General features: G+C 40.3%; 1 protein-coding gene across 1 annotated transcript in view; it reads left to right on the top strand.

The window, feature by feature from the left end:
- Positions 1-19,280, top strand: part of LOC134099658 (macrophage metalloelastase-like) — a 70,945-nt gene that overhangs the window by 7,798 nt on the left and 43,867 nt on the right. Inside the window, exon 10 of the mRNA XM_062552613.1 lies at positions 4,977-4,987. Within this exon, the coding sequence (XP_062408597.1) occupies positions 4,977-4,987 (11 nt within the window). The remainder of the gene's footprint in view (positions 1-4,976; positions 4,988-19,280) is intronic.

Below are 19,280 nucleotides of genomic sequence, written 5' to 3'. Positions count from 1 at the left end.
GTGTAAATAGAGAGAAGCAGGGGCCCTAATACTGATCCCTGGGGCACACCTGTGGTGAGTTAATGAAACTTTGATAACTGTCCCTGCCAAGACACACTGAAAGAACACCCTTTAAGGTATGATTCAAGCCAGTCAAAAGCTTTCCCAGAAATTCCCAGTTCAGATAGTGTAGAGAGGAGAATGTCATGGTGTCAAAGGCTGCAGATAGAATTAATGCTGATGACTGAGCCGAGGACATAACTCTCAATGTTTCAGTCACGGACAGAAGAATAGTTTCAGTAGAATGACTACTCTTGAAACCTGACAGCACGGGTTCTAGCAGGTTGTTCTGATATATGAAGTCAGATTTGATTGTTTGAGACATCACAGACTTGCTTAAAGACCACTTTCTCCAAAATCTTAGATAAAAAAGGAAAAAGAGAGACAGGTTAGTAGTTCTTCACAAGGCTTGCCTGTTTGAAAGAAGGAACTACTCCGGAAGGACTGCCGGTATGACAGCAGATGTTTACCACTGTGCTGCCTCACCTCTTCATTAACATTCTGCAAATGTTTAGATATTGAGATTGACCAGTTGTTAGAGTTTTGAGAAAGAAATGCTGACCAATTTGTGTCCAATATAGTATCTCAGCGGTCTTCTTAATCATGGACTGCAGACAGGTCATTTTAGCACCTGTACCCTTCTAGCCATACTGTATGAATTAAATGAGCTCAGGCCCATATAAGACCTGGCATTTCTGTACCACCACATCTTTACTTCTGAGAGACTCCTCTCTGTAATGCTCTTTTTTATACCAAAACATGGTGCCTGCTGTCCTTCTTAGGATTCTTACTATAAATATTCCCCCTTTTGTCCTGTCTTATCATTACACAAATTTCCAGAATTTTGTTGTCCCCAGCCCAATTCTTTTTTTAAATGTGTAGCTGGCAACCAGTTGAAATTGAACATATCCCATGAAATAGTCAATTTGCTATTTTCCACACTTTGGCCTTTTTGCAGCTAAATATGTAGCTTGAAATATATGTTGCATTACATTAGATTTGACTCAGCCTCTTACCTATCTATCCTCCTCGTGCCTCGTGTCAACAATCATCCACTATTTCAGCATTAATCTTACATCAGATGTTTCTATTCAGACTGTTTGGGAGGCCTAAGGCAACGTGCAGGGGCTGGATCATAAGCTATGCTTCGGCTAAGAAAAAGGAGAGAATGGTCAAGAAACACTAGCCCCGTTTACATGGACACTTCTATTCCGATTAGAAACGGAAGAAACAGCTCAATCGGAATAAAAATTGTCATATAAACACCTCAATCGGAATGAAAATCCTGATCCGATCAGAATTGTGATCGGAATAGAAGAGGTGGTGTAGTCCATTCCTATTCCGAATGAACGCTCATGTATACGGTCATTCGGATTGACCGTAATATCTTCCCACTAGCCACGTTTACATGGACCGTTTTTTGTCATTCCGATTAAACTATTCCGATTAAACATTTTTGCGCCGTCTGTTTACATGGGCTACATTCTATTCCGATCAGACGTCTGTAAGCGCTTTAGAATCTTTGATCGGAATAGCCGTTGTTTGCTACTTTTCATTGGGAAGATATTACGGTCAATCCGATTGACCGTATACATGAGCGTTCATTCGGAATAGGAATGGACTACACCACCTCTTCTATTCCGATCACAATTCTGATCGGATCAGGATTTTCATTCCGATTGAGGTGTTTATATGACGATTTTTATTCCGATTGAGCTGTTTCTTCCGTTTCTAATCGGAATAGAAGTGTCCATGTAAACGGGGCTAATGAAAAGTAGCAAACAACGGCTATTCCGATCAAAGATTCTAAAGCGCTTACAGACGTCTGATCGGAATAGAATGTAGCCCATGTAAACAGACGGCGCAAAAATGTTCAATCGGAATAGTTTGATCGGAATGACAAAAAACTGTCCATGTAACCGTGGCTAATGACAAAAAACTGTCCATGTAAACGTGGCTAATAGACATTTTTTGTCATTCCGATTAACCCAGCAAACACGCCCTTGCGGGGCCCATATGGGGCCCATGCGGTATTTCTTCGGGTAGTGTGGGCTAGGGCCAAACCCATACAAACCCATGCAGGGCCAGCGTGGGCTTGCCCAGGTCAGGACCAAACCTTTGGGCTCTCTGTGGGCTCTCTTTGGGCAGCCCACAATAAGCTGATTGCCCCCAGAAAGCCCCTGCTGGCCCAGTGTGGGCTAGCCCATTCTGGCCCAGAGGAACTTTTGTACCATTGGGCCCATGCAGGTTTTTTGTGGGCAGCCCTCACTCATAGGATTTTTTTTTTTTTTTTTTTTGACCAACCAATGTACAAAGGCATTGCAAACCAAAAACAAAATACAGTATGCATCGTTCAGTGAATATTTTGATATTCTGTCCCTGATATTACTCTACACTCTAAAAACAGATTGTTCAAATACTAATATCATTGGTAAAGCCAGCATTGGTTGTTTTAACCAGAGCCCGTCTCTTATTAGACATTCTGGTTTTAACCAAGATGTTACTCATAACCAATCAATTGGTTATTCATCAATCAATGTTTTTGGTTGAATAGTCTACTTAGGCTATCTGTATTAGTTGAAAGCCAATGTCAGAAAAAGGGATAGCCTAATGGTTGGAGGCTATTTTTGTTTTCTAAGGTGGCCTTCACATTTTGGCATGTACTTTGATCGAACTTAAGCCCCAAGGTAGCATAACATGTACCTTTTCTGGAAACAAAAAAGGCCTACAAACAGTCACGTGTGTTGTTGGGGAAGGGGATATCGGGGTGACCGATACGGTCACCTCAAGTCTCAATATCAGCAGCCCTCCCTCACCAAGTGATGCAGCAACTTTCAACTGCCTTTGGTGAGGAGGCAGAGATGCAGGGTTGCCAACTTTGGGTGTTTGGCTGGAGTGAGATTTTGTGAAGTTGGGGGGGGGGGGGGTGGGTTGCAAAAGGTATCAGCACAATCTTTAAGTGCAGGCCCCTTGCCAGACACACGGGCCGCCTAGACCACAACATATACTAACATGGTTGTTACACAGGTGAATATAATATATCAGCATGGGTTTCTCAATGTCATTTAGTGGTGTTGTAGACCGATACAACTCACATCCAATACAATATAGCTATTTACAGAAGGCTGTACTGTAGGCTAGGCTATCTATCTATCTATCCATACATAAATTTAGGTCTATATATCTCATGCATCAGTTAGGAGCCATAGCCAGTGAAAAACATTATAAGAATTTTAATGTGTCACAATTGTTTTGATATTGACAATCAGTCAATAATTTTAATATCTCTTGATTTGATTTGGGATGCTAATGCTTGTTTTCTAGTAAAAAAAAGAAAATAAAAACTAAACAAGTGGAAGAGCAGTAGCCTAGTTAATTATTTTGGGGCGCTACATAGCCTGCAGTGGTTCTCAAACTTTTTCTTTCATTCCCCACTTTGATCAAGGGGGCTTTCTCGACCCCCACCTGTCCATCATCATCACTCTAAAAAAGTAGTAGCCTAGGTCAAGCTCAAAATTGTCAAATTTATTGACATAACGTCACTTGCTAAATATACCTCAGTAACAGTTAGGCTACAGATAGGCCTAAATATCAGTTCAGAAATAGAAAATAAAAATCTAAATCAATGACCAATATCGTCAGTTTTTGTCATTGACAAGGTGTTAATCCTTGCTTCAAAAAAAGATGATTTCCAAAATTACAGAAATAGGGCCAACTATAGGCTACCATTGTGTTATAGGCTAAATGAAGCACAACCTCGTTCAAAATTTCAGTCAGGTCAGGTCAGGCCCTGACGCGAGCGCTTCCCTGAATGAAACAGTCCGTCCGTTGCGCATCGGGCGCTACCCCCTCTATCACGGTCTGCAGGCCATTTCTTTTACCTGCTATCGTATGTGCGCCATCCGAGTCCCTCACAGCTTTCCCATTTGATGTCATGTTCTGCCAGGTAGACTAGGGTAATTGTTGAGAATGTTGAATAGCTCATCAGCAGTGGCCCTACTTTTGACAGAATAGAATATCTTCGCTCGCTGTCAAGTTAACAAAGCGGACATAACTTTGTTACTGTCAGTGCCTACTGCCTGAAGTTGGAGAACAAGTAGAAATGTAGGCCTATTGCAATTTAAAAACTGGAATAGGCTACTGAATGGCTTCATTAATTGCATTAATTGCATTAACTGCCATCAGAAAGATTGCGCTCTGTCAAGTGTCATTCATATCAGTGTGAACTTCGTGAGCAATCCGACAGAAACGAATGGTGCGCATTTTGCACTTCGCCCGCCGCAAATAATTTCTCTGCGCTGAGAACGTTGTAGACAGATATTATACCTATACCTGCTATTGATCTAAAGAGCCTATAGCCTATAGCCTATACATGCCTTAAGTTCGTCTTCTGTCTACAATAGGCTATGATCTGCTGTGGTCTAGTCACCAACTGATTATGAACGGGTTGAAGAAAAAGAAGAATGGATTTTGGCGTGACATTTCTTGTGTCTGCGTGAGAGCGTGAGATTGATGCTGAAATCGTGAGTGTCACGGCGGGAGCGTGAGAGTTGGCAACCCAGATGTCGTCTGTCTGGTTGTTCTTGAAAGTGTCTGAATCCTTTTCCCAAAACCATATTTGCTAACCTGTTAGCAACTTAGTTGGTTGGCAATGGGAAGTTGCATTGCAACCTCAAAGTTGCTAACTTATAGGCTACTGACTCAGCTTGCGTACCGACACACACACACACACACACCATAGACTGTAAAAAAAACGTGTTATATCCATGACGAGTCTTGAGATAGTGAATTAGCCTAACAATGGCCCTCATTTATGAAACGTGCGTACGACCAAAAACAGGCGTAAAACCAGCGTACGCTTGTTTCCACGCAAAGTAGGCTACAGCATTTATCAATGTAAACGTGATCGGTGCTAAACGCTCAAATCTCACATCTAGCCTGAACTCGCGTACGCAAGTTTCAGGCAGCATAGCACCGTGCTGAATTGATGGACTATCTCGGACATAACACCTTTCCTGTACATGTGCAGCCTATTTGCTGTAATGTAGCATATTATATTGACACATTTTATGGCTTAGGATAGCCATATAGGAGATGATTATATTCTCTTTGGCAAACGCAACATTCATGAATTATATATTTTAAATTATTTTCAAAGGGCAAATTTCAGTGTCGTAAGGTTTTGTAATGAATGTATGTATGATGTGTTCTCTCTGCGAAAATAAAGTCTGTTGCACTTAAATCGCTCTAGTTTTCGGCCTTCCTTCATGACAGCTTCTAGCTGTTAAAATTAACAAGGTTTAGCTGGACGTCACTGTGGCTCGAGATCATGATGATCTCTTTTGGACATATAATGCACCTTCATGTCGCAAATTCTAGGGGCGAGGCCATTAAAACGAGCATAATATAGGGGTGTGATATTTAAATATCACCTTGTTTCCAGCCGCCACATTTATCAACACACGTTTATTCTTACGCTGGAATTGGAGTGATACGAAAGTTTGATGAATCACGCGTGAGCCCCGTCGTAAGATGATTTCTGCGCTCAGATATATACACTGGTTTCTACGCTCTGTTGATAAATAAGGGCCATTGTCTACTGATAACCAAAAAATAATTTAAAAAATGAGTAAACATTAAACCACATCATCACATACCCTTCACCATAGCTAGAGATTGGCATGGTCCTTTTTCCAGTAGGCCTATTAGCCTGTTTGATGCTCATTGAGCTCAATGCAAATCAAACAGGCTATTAGTCCTACTGGAAAAAGCCCAACAGGAAACTCCTTAAATTATGTACATGACTTTCATTGAATTAAATTCTACTTCCTGTATTAAATTTGAATTGTAATTCTACATCCTGTTTTTGACCTCAATTCATATTCAAACTCAAGAATTGAATTGGAATTTATAAGTCATTCTCAATTCAATTCTGAATTGTGCTAGCCTGACCTAGCCTTGCACGCCCTCCCAGTGACGTAGCCTAACACCTTCGGCGTTGCTGTCGCTGGTCTGGCCCAAAGCCATCGATATCTCAAAGTTGCGACACTACCATTGACTCCCGTGTACAAACAATGGCGGCACATCCGGGAACTATTCCATTGAGAATGGATGAATATCTCAGGTGTTATATTAAGACTTTTCTACATGACTTATAGTCGTGTGCATAATAATGCATTTTCATTGAGTAATATATATGTATGTGGAAATGCAGTTTACAGTAATTTTCATCGAGTATTTACCGTAAATATTAATGCGATCGCTGCTGTCAATCCCGTAGTAAACCAGGGACCGAGGGAACTACTGAGTCTACCCACTAACCACGTGACCGCTCTAATCTGGCTTTAAGATGGAAGTCAACGGCTGTCGCAACTTTGAGAAATCGATGGCTTTGGTCTGGCCAACTGCTCATCGGGGAGGATTTCTGAATTCCGCAAAACTGCGTAACTGCCCCCTCTGGTCGAGAACCAATCAACTTTGAGCAGCTCCAACGGCTCTGGGTAGAGGCGTGTTCAAGGCAGAGTTGTTACCCCGCATTCACACTGTCTCCGTCCGTCAACGGATCTCATTCACTTTGCATGGGGCGGACTCGAAATGCATTGTGGGTCCGTCCGTCGCTTCAGCTCCGTTGCCTCCGTCAAGAAAGTTGAGAAATGTTCAACTTTTCAGGCAGCGACGGATCCGTCAGCCAATCGGATCACGTGTATGCAAATACACATACGGCAGATCCAACCTCCGTGATCCGTTGACGGACGCAGACAGTGTGTACGCGAGGTTATTGATTTAAACTCGGCAAACCCCTTTCTGACATTGACCAGTAACAAATCGAGGCACTTAAAGGAGGCGGGTCAACCAAGCGCTTGGAGAAACTGTTTAGCACATGCTCTTAGTCAGACTAAAGTCTCGCAGAGCCTTGAAAGTCGATGGCAATCAGGCTAAGCCTGACCAGCCAGACCCACATCAAGATAACCCTAGGCAGGACTCAATCGAAGGGGTGGGATAAACAGTTGTCTTTCAAATTCCTTCTCCACGCAATAGGATAACGCTAAACGAATCATCTTCTTGTTTTCAAGTAGCATGATGTGTAACCGTTGCAACTTCTGGTCGCATGTCAGTCACCATAGACCTCTGAAGTTCGCCTACAAAAAAGCCACCATCTTTGCCCAAATAAGGAGATCCGGTATCTTGAGATTTTTTCTATGGGAAAATAACATGGGTTTTTTCAATTATCGCACCTGTTAAACTCTCGCGGGGATGATGACATTGGAAATGCAGATGTTTTTCGCTACACAGTTTTGTCCACTGACATCTAGTGGATACTGTGATCTTCGGTAGGTGAAGACGGCACAGTTTGATCTTTGCTACCCCAGAGCTAACTTACAATGCAACTTGCCATAGGCAGTTAGCTTCAATTAACTCCCGGATCTCCTTATATGGGCAAAGATGGCAGCTTTGGATCCTTTTTGTAGGCGAACTTCAGAGGTCTATAGACCCACAAAAAAAGCTACCATCTTTGCCCATATAAGGAGTTACGGTATCTGACGATTTGTCCTGTGGTTAATTAACATGGGGATTTGGAATTATCACACCTGTTAAACTCGCGGGGATGACAAAATCGGAAATGCAGGTGTTTTCCTGAACACACTTTTGTCCTCTGCCTTCGATAGGAATCTGTGATCTCCGGTACACGAAGGCGGCAGACTTTGATTTTTGCTACCCCAGAGCTAACTTGCGATGCAACTTGCCATTAAGTTAGCTCTGGGGTAGCAAAAATGAAAGTGTGCTGACTTCACGTAGGCCTACCGGAGATCACAGTATGCACAAGAAGGCAGAGGACAAAAGTGTGTTCAGGAAAACGTCTGCATTTAAGACTTTATCGTCCCCGCGAGAGTTTAACAGGTGCGATAATTCAAAATTCCCATGTTATTTTCCCATAGGAAAAATCGGCAGATACCGAATTTTAAAGATGCCAGCTTTTTTGTAGGCGAACTTCAGAGGTCTATTATGTTAAGCCCGCCCATCGACTGTACACGATGTGATTAGTCTGGTGATTCTGCCAATGCCCAGCTCCCAAGCTAGAGTTCCTAGACTGACCCGGGCAGCCAATTAGATTTGCTGCCGCTAGGGGCGTCTAGATTTCTAGGCTAGTATTTTGCACAAGCCTGTCCCGAACATTAACAATATGCTGGCTTTCTGCCAGAGTGAACTTTGGTGTCTTTTTAGACTCTTGCCTTTTTAATGGCACACATTATTCCACCCAGTTGTAAGGCTGTGTGTCTAATTTTCTGATGTTATAACAAACCATTGTAAGATTGCTGAGTGTTTTTGGAGATATAGAGTCTTTATTGTCCTATAAAGGATATTCTTCTTCACACGTCATTTCATCCATAAAAGATGGATGTTTCTCCAAAATATTGCTGCATGATTCATTACACCACACCAAAGACAATATATTCTCCTCTCCATTCACTATGGTGTGAAACCAAACATGAATGTTCTTATGTTGTTCTTAAGCACAACGTAAGCTTAGTTGAAAGCAATAAACATTTTGTTCTCGATTGCGAACATTGTCAAATATTCATGGGAAGGTATATTTACTGTTGGTCACCTATTATGCAAGTATTTTCTTAAGCATATTAGCACATTGTGGCTGCTTTAAATGGTAGTGTTTTATGTTTTACTCACCTGCATAAAGAGTCTAAGTTGAGTTTAAACCAGGTCAAAAAATGACCATGAAATAATGATAGGCCTACGTACAATGTTCTTCTTTCAGACACATTTGAATTTGTATAGTGATGTTTGGAATGAGTTAATGAGAAGTTATGTAAACTGTACAAGATATATGGTTGCTTTTACAACGTAGATAAATAAATACCTTTTTTAATGTTCATGGCTTCTTTGTGTAAGCACAGGCAATAACCATAGTATATTGGTTATAATTAAACAAAGTCAATGGTAGGTTGTTTCCATATGGTACTAATATATTAGTCAAATTTAACCAATGAGATTACTCAATATATTATACTCAATGTATAGGTTGATTTGAAGTACAGTAGACTATCCATGCTCAGTAGTCATCAAATGTGAATAAACTGGAGACATTTTGGATGGAAGAATAGTTCAAAATACCTGGAACCAGAATTCAGGGACTTACAGTATCTGTAGCTATCTGTAGCACAAAAACAATGTATCTACAAACTAAATTTTTGTAAGCTAATATAGCAAAGCTAATATACCTTGGTGTCTGTCTTGTTTTGTGTATTGATTGGTTTGTGTCTACCTGTCTATTGAATGGTGCTGGCCGCCAGGTATATGTTCCCCCTTCAAATGTATAGTATGTGTTTTATTTATTTAAAAGAAATGCTTGTAAATCATACCATTTTCCTCATGAAGACTGTTTATGTAAACCTAAAGGACTTTTAAGAATGACAAGGAAGATTGTTGTTAAGATGAAAATGGTTTGTAATCTATGGTGGTAACATTCATTCATCTTTGAAAATGCCTTATTTTTCAATATAGGATTATAGGCACAATATGCACTTTAATCTACCAAATTTCAAGTCTGATAAAATGATTCTTAACCCTTAAACAGGCGATGTGCACTACGAGATACATACTTTTAAACATCCTGTATGGGGCCACAATATATATTTTTTTCAAATCAAGTTATCGGTTATCAAAAGTCTTGTCTGTTATCAGTATCTAGGTCACATGACTTGGTTCAGGTTATCAGTCATTGTTTCGTCAGCCTGATCAGAAATCAAAATGGCCACCAGTGCTGGAGCACAGGCTGACCATGAGATGAGTAATTACGTATAAAACATAATTATTTTCAATAAAACAACCATATTAACTATTATAACTGATTATAACTATAGTCTAAATATATTTATGAAAGGAAATAAAGCCTATTATGCTCATAGTGTTAGTTTAGCAACTTTGAAATGTATGTATCCCACGAGATACGTTGCCAGATTAGCGGTATAACATGTGGTCAATATGTAATATTGTGTATTCTATGTGGTATTGAAAATTTTGTTTCAAACAGGAAGACAAACTAATATACACTGCAAAAACAAATGTTTACAGGTACAGGTATGTACATTATGACAGTATAACCATATATATATGCCCACAGGGTATCACAGTTAGCTCATTTTATAGCAACAGATGGACGAGTATGAGAGTGATAGAGAACCCTAACCCTGAAGGCTCTTTAGACTCAGGCAGTAGTGATGAGGATGAAGATGAGGAAGCAATTATCAGGTGGGCAAATGGAACAAACACCCAAAAAAGCTAAGGAATTTAGGTGACAGTGCCTTCATTGATGGACACTTGGTCATATTTGTGAGCAGGCAAACCATCTTAACCAATATGCTGCCCCTTATTGGTCTGGATAGCTTCCTAAAACTGTGACTTTCCCCAGTCATATACTCAACACAGCACTGTTAGAGTGTGTATAGGCTATACGTTGCTGATATTTTGCAGATTTGGCAGATTAACATCACCCTGTAAATTCAGAGTCCTCGCGAGAGCACACTTGGAATTGTGTCTGCAACAGACTCTGGCGATGAGTAATGATGCACATTATTTTTGTCCCTTGCATTGCGGGGAAGCAATCACATCGGTGTATCTGATATAGGCGGCCCAGAGGCGAGCTTAACAGATGACGACAGAGCTGCAACGTTGGAAGTCAGTAAACATTGGTCATAGTGATATCCAATTGCGTCAAAGTCCGGAATCAGTCAGAGTAAACATTGGTCGTAGTGTTATCCAATTGCGTGCAGTGAAATTTTTAAATGCATGCTTGGTGCCGTCCCTCGAGTTAGGCCATTACATTATTCGTGGCCAGACCCTTAACCTTTCTAAATTGCCAGGGTCTGTATTTTCCAGGCTAGATTAGTGTACACAAATACTGACAAAGTAGATAAGATTTGTGATGTTGACTGTTTATAGAGGAAATGTGGAGCATTGAGATCATCAGGATTTAAAAAAAAAAAAAAAAAAAAAGAATTTTTCAAAAATTTCGGAATTGTTTATTTTATTTTAGTTTTTTTTACGAATTTTGCTATTCATACTATGAAGAGCTTCATAAAAAAATATAAAATTAATTTTAACAAATATATTTGTTAAATAAATGGCCAAAAAATAAAGTTTGTATCAGTTATGTTTATTAAATAAAACATTAAAATGTTTACCATTTTGATTTTTTTCGTACCTTAATAGGGCAACGTATCCTGGGAGATACAACTCATAAAATCCAAAATATACAAAATATTTTCAAAATGAGTATGGGAATGATTTCCTTAGGTGCAAATGAGACAAAAAATAACATGAAATGATTTTTTTCAACAAATTTTTCACTTCTGCCTGTTTAAGGGTTAAAGGGGTCTAAGTAAAGATCCTTCACACTAAAAATCCTTGCCATTTGTTTTGACAAATAAGGTTTGTAAGTAATTATCTCAAATAATCAGAAAGACATGGTGAACTAAGGTGGAAAAAACACTTACATTATATTTTTTGTAATTTCTTGTTGCAAACTTGTAGAATTCAGTTGACTACTTCAACATTGATTTACTTTATCAGTGCAAAAATCTGCTGCAGACACATGAAATTGGCGCATGCGCATTTTGTTTATCAATGGGATTTCACGTGCGCTTGATTCGGCCAGGGATTTGGCAGACTTCACACAGACAAACAACATTTGAAACTATCTTTCGAAAACGAACGACTACATACTTAAACGTAAGTAAAACATTTAATCAAACTATACAGTATTCATTGTTTTAAATGACAGTCTTGAACATTCCGTGTCGTGTTGATTAATTATGATTAAGAAATAATCATTTGACTAGCCAAATTCTGTTAATAACTAGCCATAGTTAGCTATGTCTAGTTGTTAGCCATAACTCAACTCTTTATACAACTCAACTAATGGTAATACTAGCTTGATATGTTGTGGTAAGATTTAATCTTTTGTCACTGACTGTTTCCCTAATGAACATGTTGTTCCTAAAACATTCACTCATGCAACAACGGAGGCGTTTCTGTAGCTTTGTATGCTAGCTACCATCTGGTAACGTAAGGTAACTGTGTTGAACGTTATTAGACATCAATAGAGCCATATATGGTCGTGCTAGTCAGTGACAACTGCCACTATGTGGTTGACGGGATCAAGCACGGAGTGTGCAGGACTGGACCGCACGCAGGTTACATGTTGTTTGAGGGATAACTTTGTTGATGATTACCTTTTGAAGCATTTGGAATACTTTTATCTGGGACAGTGTTCAGCTCTGCAGTCGAACTTGCTATTTGAACAGAGAAACGACCGATGATGGGCTACATTTGTGGCAATAGCCGAATGCAACATTGATATACTTTCAGTTGTTTATACTTTTACTCGATTACAGAAATATAAGTTGTCCTCTTGTCTCAGTCCTAGAGTGATGCAGTCCACCTTTCTCTTTGCCATCAAGATGTTGTGGAGGTTGATTCCCATATCAGAGAAATTAGTCAAATATGGCCTGCTCTGTTTCTCAATGATGAGGCAAGTATTAATGTATTTCTCTGCATGTCTGTGTATATCTATTTGTCTATCTATGTATTTTTTGCACATTGTTTATAAGCTTAAAGGAAATATCTGGTCATGGTCAAGTGCATAGGCAATAGAACAGGAACATTTGATCAGGTTATCTGCAAATGTTACAAAATTCATATACTTTCAATGTTTTCAGTAAGCAAATCAAACCAGCACAATTTAAATAGCTCAACAAGTGTTTTCTCTCAATTTGACACAAGTTGACACCAAAAAAGAACTAGTGCAGTCTCACACTTATTCAACACCTTCATAACAAGTGTCTTTCATATTTGGAAGAGCACATATGTGTTTTAACCTGTTGCAAATGCATCTTAGCTCATTCCTAATGGGCAATGGCCTCCAATCCTCTCTTAGGACTCCCTAAGTATTTTAATGAATCCATCTTCCCCTACACATGCTGCATGTTTTCCAGAGGAAGCAAAGATGCCATATTGCATCACCGAGCCATCATCATTCAACACAAGTCAGGTATTTGGCAGTCAGTGTATGCCCAATTTTTCCCCTCTAGACTTACTGCCGTTTCATCGGCATAAACAGAACAGAACCCACAACTGTATGCTGTAATTGAGTCTCATGAAGTATATAAGTATATATCCTTTTTTGATCCCGTGAGGGAAATTCGTTCTCTGCATTTAACCCAATTTAACCGAATTAGTGAACACACATAGCACAGCGAGGTGGGTTAGGTGCCTTGCTCAAGGGCACTTCAGCCGTGGACTGGTCGGGGATGGAACCGCAACCCTCCGGTCACAAGCTCGAAGCCCTAACCAGTAGGCCACGGCTGTCCACAAGCATAGGCTGTAAACTGCATCATGTATGAATTAAGAGTAAAAATTACAATGGCTTTGTAATACTTAAGCAGTTGGTCTGCTATTTAGTATATGTTGTACCAAGTGTTCTTGTTCTTTTTCCTGCTGATAGTACAGTGACCATCTCAACCTAAACCAACAAATTTCCCGTGGGAAATTTCCTGTAACTGATGCAGTCTATAGCTAAATTAAACAACAATTGGGAATTGTGTCAAATATTGTCATTCTTTCTGTATCTCCATCTACAGCATGTGCAGGTGGCAGATATCACAGCACATAGGAGAAGGATAGCCCTGGAAGGACTGCCGCTTTTCTTCAGGGAAGAGTCTACATGCCTTTTCAGGAAATGTCTGGTAAATGCTAGTTTTGTTTCATTGTGGCCTACCAGGCCTATGTCAAAAGCAGCCTTGGGTAAAGCTGGGAAAGATTAAACACACGGTTTCCACACCGTGGTAATCAACCGTGATAATTATGATATTTTAAATGAAAGCGGTAATTGTTATCGTCAACATTTTTAATCATTGTTTACCGTTACACCGGTAATCGTTACTTGGGGGTTTAAAGTTCTGATTTCTTTACTTGTGTAGATTTTTTTTAAGTTAATACATTTCATGTCAGTAGTCCAGTCAGACATAACTGTTGAAAAAAATGTTACATGTACAATACTTATTTTCACTGCTGTATATACGTAAGGGATAATGTATAGAACGCTGGTCATTATCGGGAAAATAAGGACCGACAGGGCGAACCGGACCCTGACGCTCACCTGTCTTGACTCACATATGAACTTCAGTCACATCCCATCCTTAATCCATAGGGTTTATTATGATGTCAGTCCACTCTTTGCAGCTATAACAGCTTCAACTCTTAGACTTTCCACAAAGTTTAGGTGTGTGTTTCTGGGATTTTTTGACAATTCTTTCAGTGGCACATTTGTGAGGTCACACACTGATGTTGGACGAGGCGACTGGCTCTCAGTATCCACATTAATTCATCCCAAAAGTGTTCTATCGGGTTGAGGTCAGGACTCTGTGCAGGACAGTCAAGTTCATCCCCACCAAACTCTGTCATTCATGCCTTTATCTATCTATCTATCTTTATGGACCTTGCTTTGTGCACTGATGCACAGTCATGTTGGAACAGGAAGGGGCCGTCCCTGAGCTGGGCTTGGTCCCTTAGTTCCAGTGAAAGGAACTCTGAATGCTTCAGCATTAACCAAGAGATTTTGGACAATTCCATGCTCCTAACTTTGTGGGAAATTTGGGGATGGCCACTACTTGTTCCAACATGCCCGTGCACCAGTGCAAGGTCCATAAATACATGGATGACAGAGTTTGGTGTGGATAAACTTGACTGGCCTGCATAAAGTTCTGACCTCAACCCAATAGAACACCTTTGGGATGAATTAGGATGAATACTGAGAGCCAGTCACCTCATCCAACATCAATGTGTGACCTCACAAATGCACTTCTGAAAGAATGGTCAACAAATCCCAGAAACACACTCCTAACCTTATGGGAAGACTTCACAGAACAGTTGAAGCTGTTATAACTGCAAAGGGTGGACTGATGTCATCATAAACCCTATGGATTAAAGGGATATTCCACCATTTTTGGAAATAAGCTAATTTTTCACCTCCCCTCGAGCAAAACAATTAATATTTACCTTTTTCCCGTTCATCCAGCCATTCTGTGAGTCTGGCGATACAACTTTTAGCTTCAGCCTAGCATAGCTTGGAACTACATGGAACTACACTCTCATCTGGCGTAATAATCAAGGGAAGTTGCAAACGTACCATGGGCGCAGTGATATCTGAAAATAGTCCCCATAGGCAACAAGCAGTAGTAGTGCGTGATATCACTGTGCCCATGGTACGTTTGCAACTTCCCTTGATTATTACTCCAGATGAGAGTGTAGTTCCATGTCAAATCAGCCTAGAAAAATGCCAGGTTTCATTTTCAGTTGGTCTTATTGCACTCTAACTTGAGAAGAGACACGTTTTAAATGGGAAAATTACCGGAAATCTTAGTTACTTTTAAGCATGATGCTAGCAGGCGAGAAGCTAATGGTCTAATCCGATTCAATGATCTATGCCAGGCTGAAGCTAAAAGTTGTATCGCCAGACTCACAGAATGGCTGGATGAACGGGAAAAAGGGAAATATCGATCGTTTTGCTCAAGGGGAGGTGGAAAATATTTCCAAAAATGGCGGAATATTCCTTTAAGGATGGGATGTGACCGAAGTTCATATGTGAGTCAAGACAGGTGAGCGAATGCTTTTGCCAATATAGTGTATTTCTTGTATACCTTATACACCTTGTCATTCGGTGGTATTATTTTTATTATTATTATTTAATTTTCTAAATTCTTGAGTAAATGAGAGATCTGGGGCCTCATGTACAAAGACTTGCATGGAATTCTTACTACAACATTGCGTACGCGAAAATCTGGAAAGAAGCGTACGCACAAAAAAATTCAGATGTATGAAACCATGCGTACGCAGCAATCCACGCAGCTTTCCTTTGTACATCCCAAATAACGTGAAATTAAGCGCACATGCATGAGCATTATACTCCACCCCCTCTCCTCCCTCAATCACACTCATTTTAATATGCTAACTAGAAGGCCACTCGAAAACTCAGACCTCCGCGAAGGCAAAACGCCTTATCCCACAATATTAATAAGAGAAAAAAATCATTTGTGGATCCATCCGTTCTTGAACCTGCTACAAAATGTAATAATTTATATAATCAAATCGAAAAAGTATTAAACGTTTATTACCAGCGATTGCGAGGTAGAAGTGCTCTTATCAGACAACATGGTAAAGACAGTAGCCTACGTCTTTATCATCTGTAATTAATAACAAAAAAAAAACAGTAGAGGCAGAGCGTGGCAGTGGCTACAAGGGTCAGAGACCGTGGCAGATTCATTGGTCAGTCTGCAAGTGACAAGGTTCACATAACGCGGTTTGTTGGGCATTTCAAGCATTACAAAATAACTGCAATAATTAAAAGGTAATTAAATCACACGTGTCCGAGTAAGAACACGCATCGCGCACCCATAGTAAGTTTATCCACGCTTTGCCACGACGATTTCTGGATCATATTCCTATATTTTGCACAAGTGTTACAACAATAATGTGAATGCTTACTCGAGGAAAGTCAAAGTAGCCTATGCAGTCAGTCAGGGAAATTGCTTCAATTCGCACTAAGCTATTCACGCGGATCATCTTGTCCCATTTGTTTTTTGTTTTACTGAAAACTGTCGGAAATATGTTAAAACACCCGGAAAATGTTTTAGACATGGACATATGCGTGAAGCCGACCACATTCATCACAGATTTCGAGGAAGGAAAGCTCTTTGAAATCTGAAATGTTTGATAAGCAAGTGAATAATCATGTATGGAACTAAATATAGGCATTATCTCTATACGTTTCACATTAGGCTACCTAATTCTTGATATCCTCTGATAAGACTACAGTTTTAATTGCAGATATAGGCTGATGCATAGTTTGGTACTATTAAAGGGATATTCCGCCATTTTTGGAAATACGCTCATTTTCCACCTCCCCTCGAGCAAAACAATCGATATTTACCTTGTTCCCGTTCATCCAGCCATTCTGTGAGTCTGGCGATACAACTTTTAGCTTCAGCCTAGCATAGATCATTGAATCGGATTAGACCATTAGCTTCTCGCCTGCTAGCTTCATGTTTAAAAGTGACTAAGATTTCTGGTAATTTTCCCATTTAAAACGTGTCTCCTCTCAAGTTAGAAAGTGCAATAAGACCAACTGAAAATGAAACCTGGCGTTTTTCTAGGCTGATTTGACATGGAACTACACTCTCATCTGGCGTAATAATCAAGGCAACTTGCAAACTACTGGCACTACTACTGCTTGTTGTCTATGGGGACTATTTTCAGATGCTGCATACGATATCACTGCGCCTATGGTACGTTTGCAAGTTGCCTTGATTATTACGCCAGATGAGAGTGTAGTTCCATGTCAAATCAGCCTAGAAAAACGCCAGGTTTAATTTTCAGTTGGTCTTATTGCACTTTCTAACTTGAGAGGAGACACGTTTTAAATGGGAAAATTACCAGAAATCTTAGTCACTTTTAAACATGAAGCTAGCAGGCAAGAAGCTAATGGTCTAATCCGAATCAATGATCTATGCTAGGCTGAAGCTAAAAGTTGTATCGCCAGACTCACAGAATGGCTGGATGAACGGGAGCAAGGTAAATATCGATTATTTTGCTCGAGGGGAGGTGGAAAATGAGCGTATTTCCAAAAATGGCGGAATATCCCTTTAACGCATGTTGCATGGCCAATTATCTAGAAACATATGCCTATTTCGAAGTGCTATTTTTAATATGCTGTGCAAATAAAGGCCTTGATTCGTGATCAACTAATGTTGTTGTGCTGCATTGCCTCTATGTGTCGCCAACTGACGATACACACTGGAAATGTGCGTACGCCAGGCATGAAGCTTGCGTGGAGGACCGCACATTCTCACATTCAAGTCAGTCTTTGTACATCCGGACGTGAGCGTGAGACTTAGAGTACGCAGCATTTTTGTGCGTACGCAAGCTTTGTACATGAGGCCCCAGGTGTGTTAAAACGTGATTATACGTTGTTTTGCCTCAGCCCTCTTTTTAAATGTTGGAAATGTCATTATACTGTCAACGAAGAGTGGGACTACTTTGAGCTAGCCTGGCACGCCGTCCCAGTGACGTAACACCTTCGGCTTTTGCTGTCGCTGGTCTGGTCAACTGCTAATCGGGAAGGATTTCTGAGTTCCCGAAATCTGCGGAACTGTCCCCTTTGGTCGAGAACCAATCAACTTTGAGCAGTGGCTCTGGGTAGAGGCGTGTTCAAGGCAGAGGAAAGAGTGTTGTTGTTGGTTTAAACTCGGCAAACCGCTTTCTGACATCGACCAGTAGCAAATCGAGGCACTTAAAGGAGGCGGGTCAACCAGCGCTTGGAGAAACCGTGTTAGCACAGGCCCTTGGTCAGACTAAAGTCTCGCAGAGCCTTTGAAAGTCGATGGTAATCAGGCTAACTTTGAGCCTTTCTGTGGTTTAAAACAGCGATTTGGCTATTTAGCTACAACTAGGAGGCGGTCTTCTCCGGCCTGCCTGAACGTCTGCTTGAAATTCTGCTCCCCGGCAAACTGCATTCCAAATTATTATGCATATGCAGTCTTTGTTCATTTTCCAGAATAGTCTATAGCTACACCGGCATTCTCTTTTAACATAGACAGCCAAATTTGCCTTTAGATATATTTCATAATTTTATGAAAATGGCTTGGAATACTGCTCTGACATTCTGCAGGACAGGAGTACATGATTTAAAAATAAATAAATGAATACAACTTGAAACCATCAAGAAATTCTGTAGTTGTCCAGTTGACAGTGGAATGATGTTCCTCCAACGTGCAGATAACGACCCCAGTGGTGCTTACTATAAAAGTAGTATAAGAATGTAGAAACCATGTAATGCCAATGTAATGTCATCAAGTGTTATTACATGTTCATGATGATGTGTCATGTTAGTGACAGGTTCATGTCACTCTGTCGAAAACCTCAAGTAAAGCGTTGCTATTTTTTAACACCCATTCAGATGCTGTGAGGAGAGTTGGATTTGTTGGTGAGATGCCACAGGCATCTAATGTTGAAAAAAATTAAGTCATGGCTACGAAACGCGAGAGACCAGGGTGGCGGACGACGGCAGAGGTTACTACAGCAAAACAGAAACCCTGATGCTAACGTGAGCTAAGGGGGGGGGGGGGGGGCAAATGTAACAAATGTATTGCGGAGGTGTACTGTATTTGTTA

This window comes from Sardina pilchardus, chromosome 13 (assembly GCF_963854185.1).
Source record: "Sardina pilchardus chromosome 13, fSarPil1.1, whole genome shotgun sequence".
Classification (NCBI taxonomy): Eukaryota; Metazoa; Chordata; class Actinopteri; order Clupeiformes; family Clupeidae; genus Sardina; species Sardina pilchardus.
Note: the sequence above shows the minus strand (reverse complement) of the source record. Positions and strands in the feature narration are given on the sequence as shown.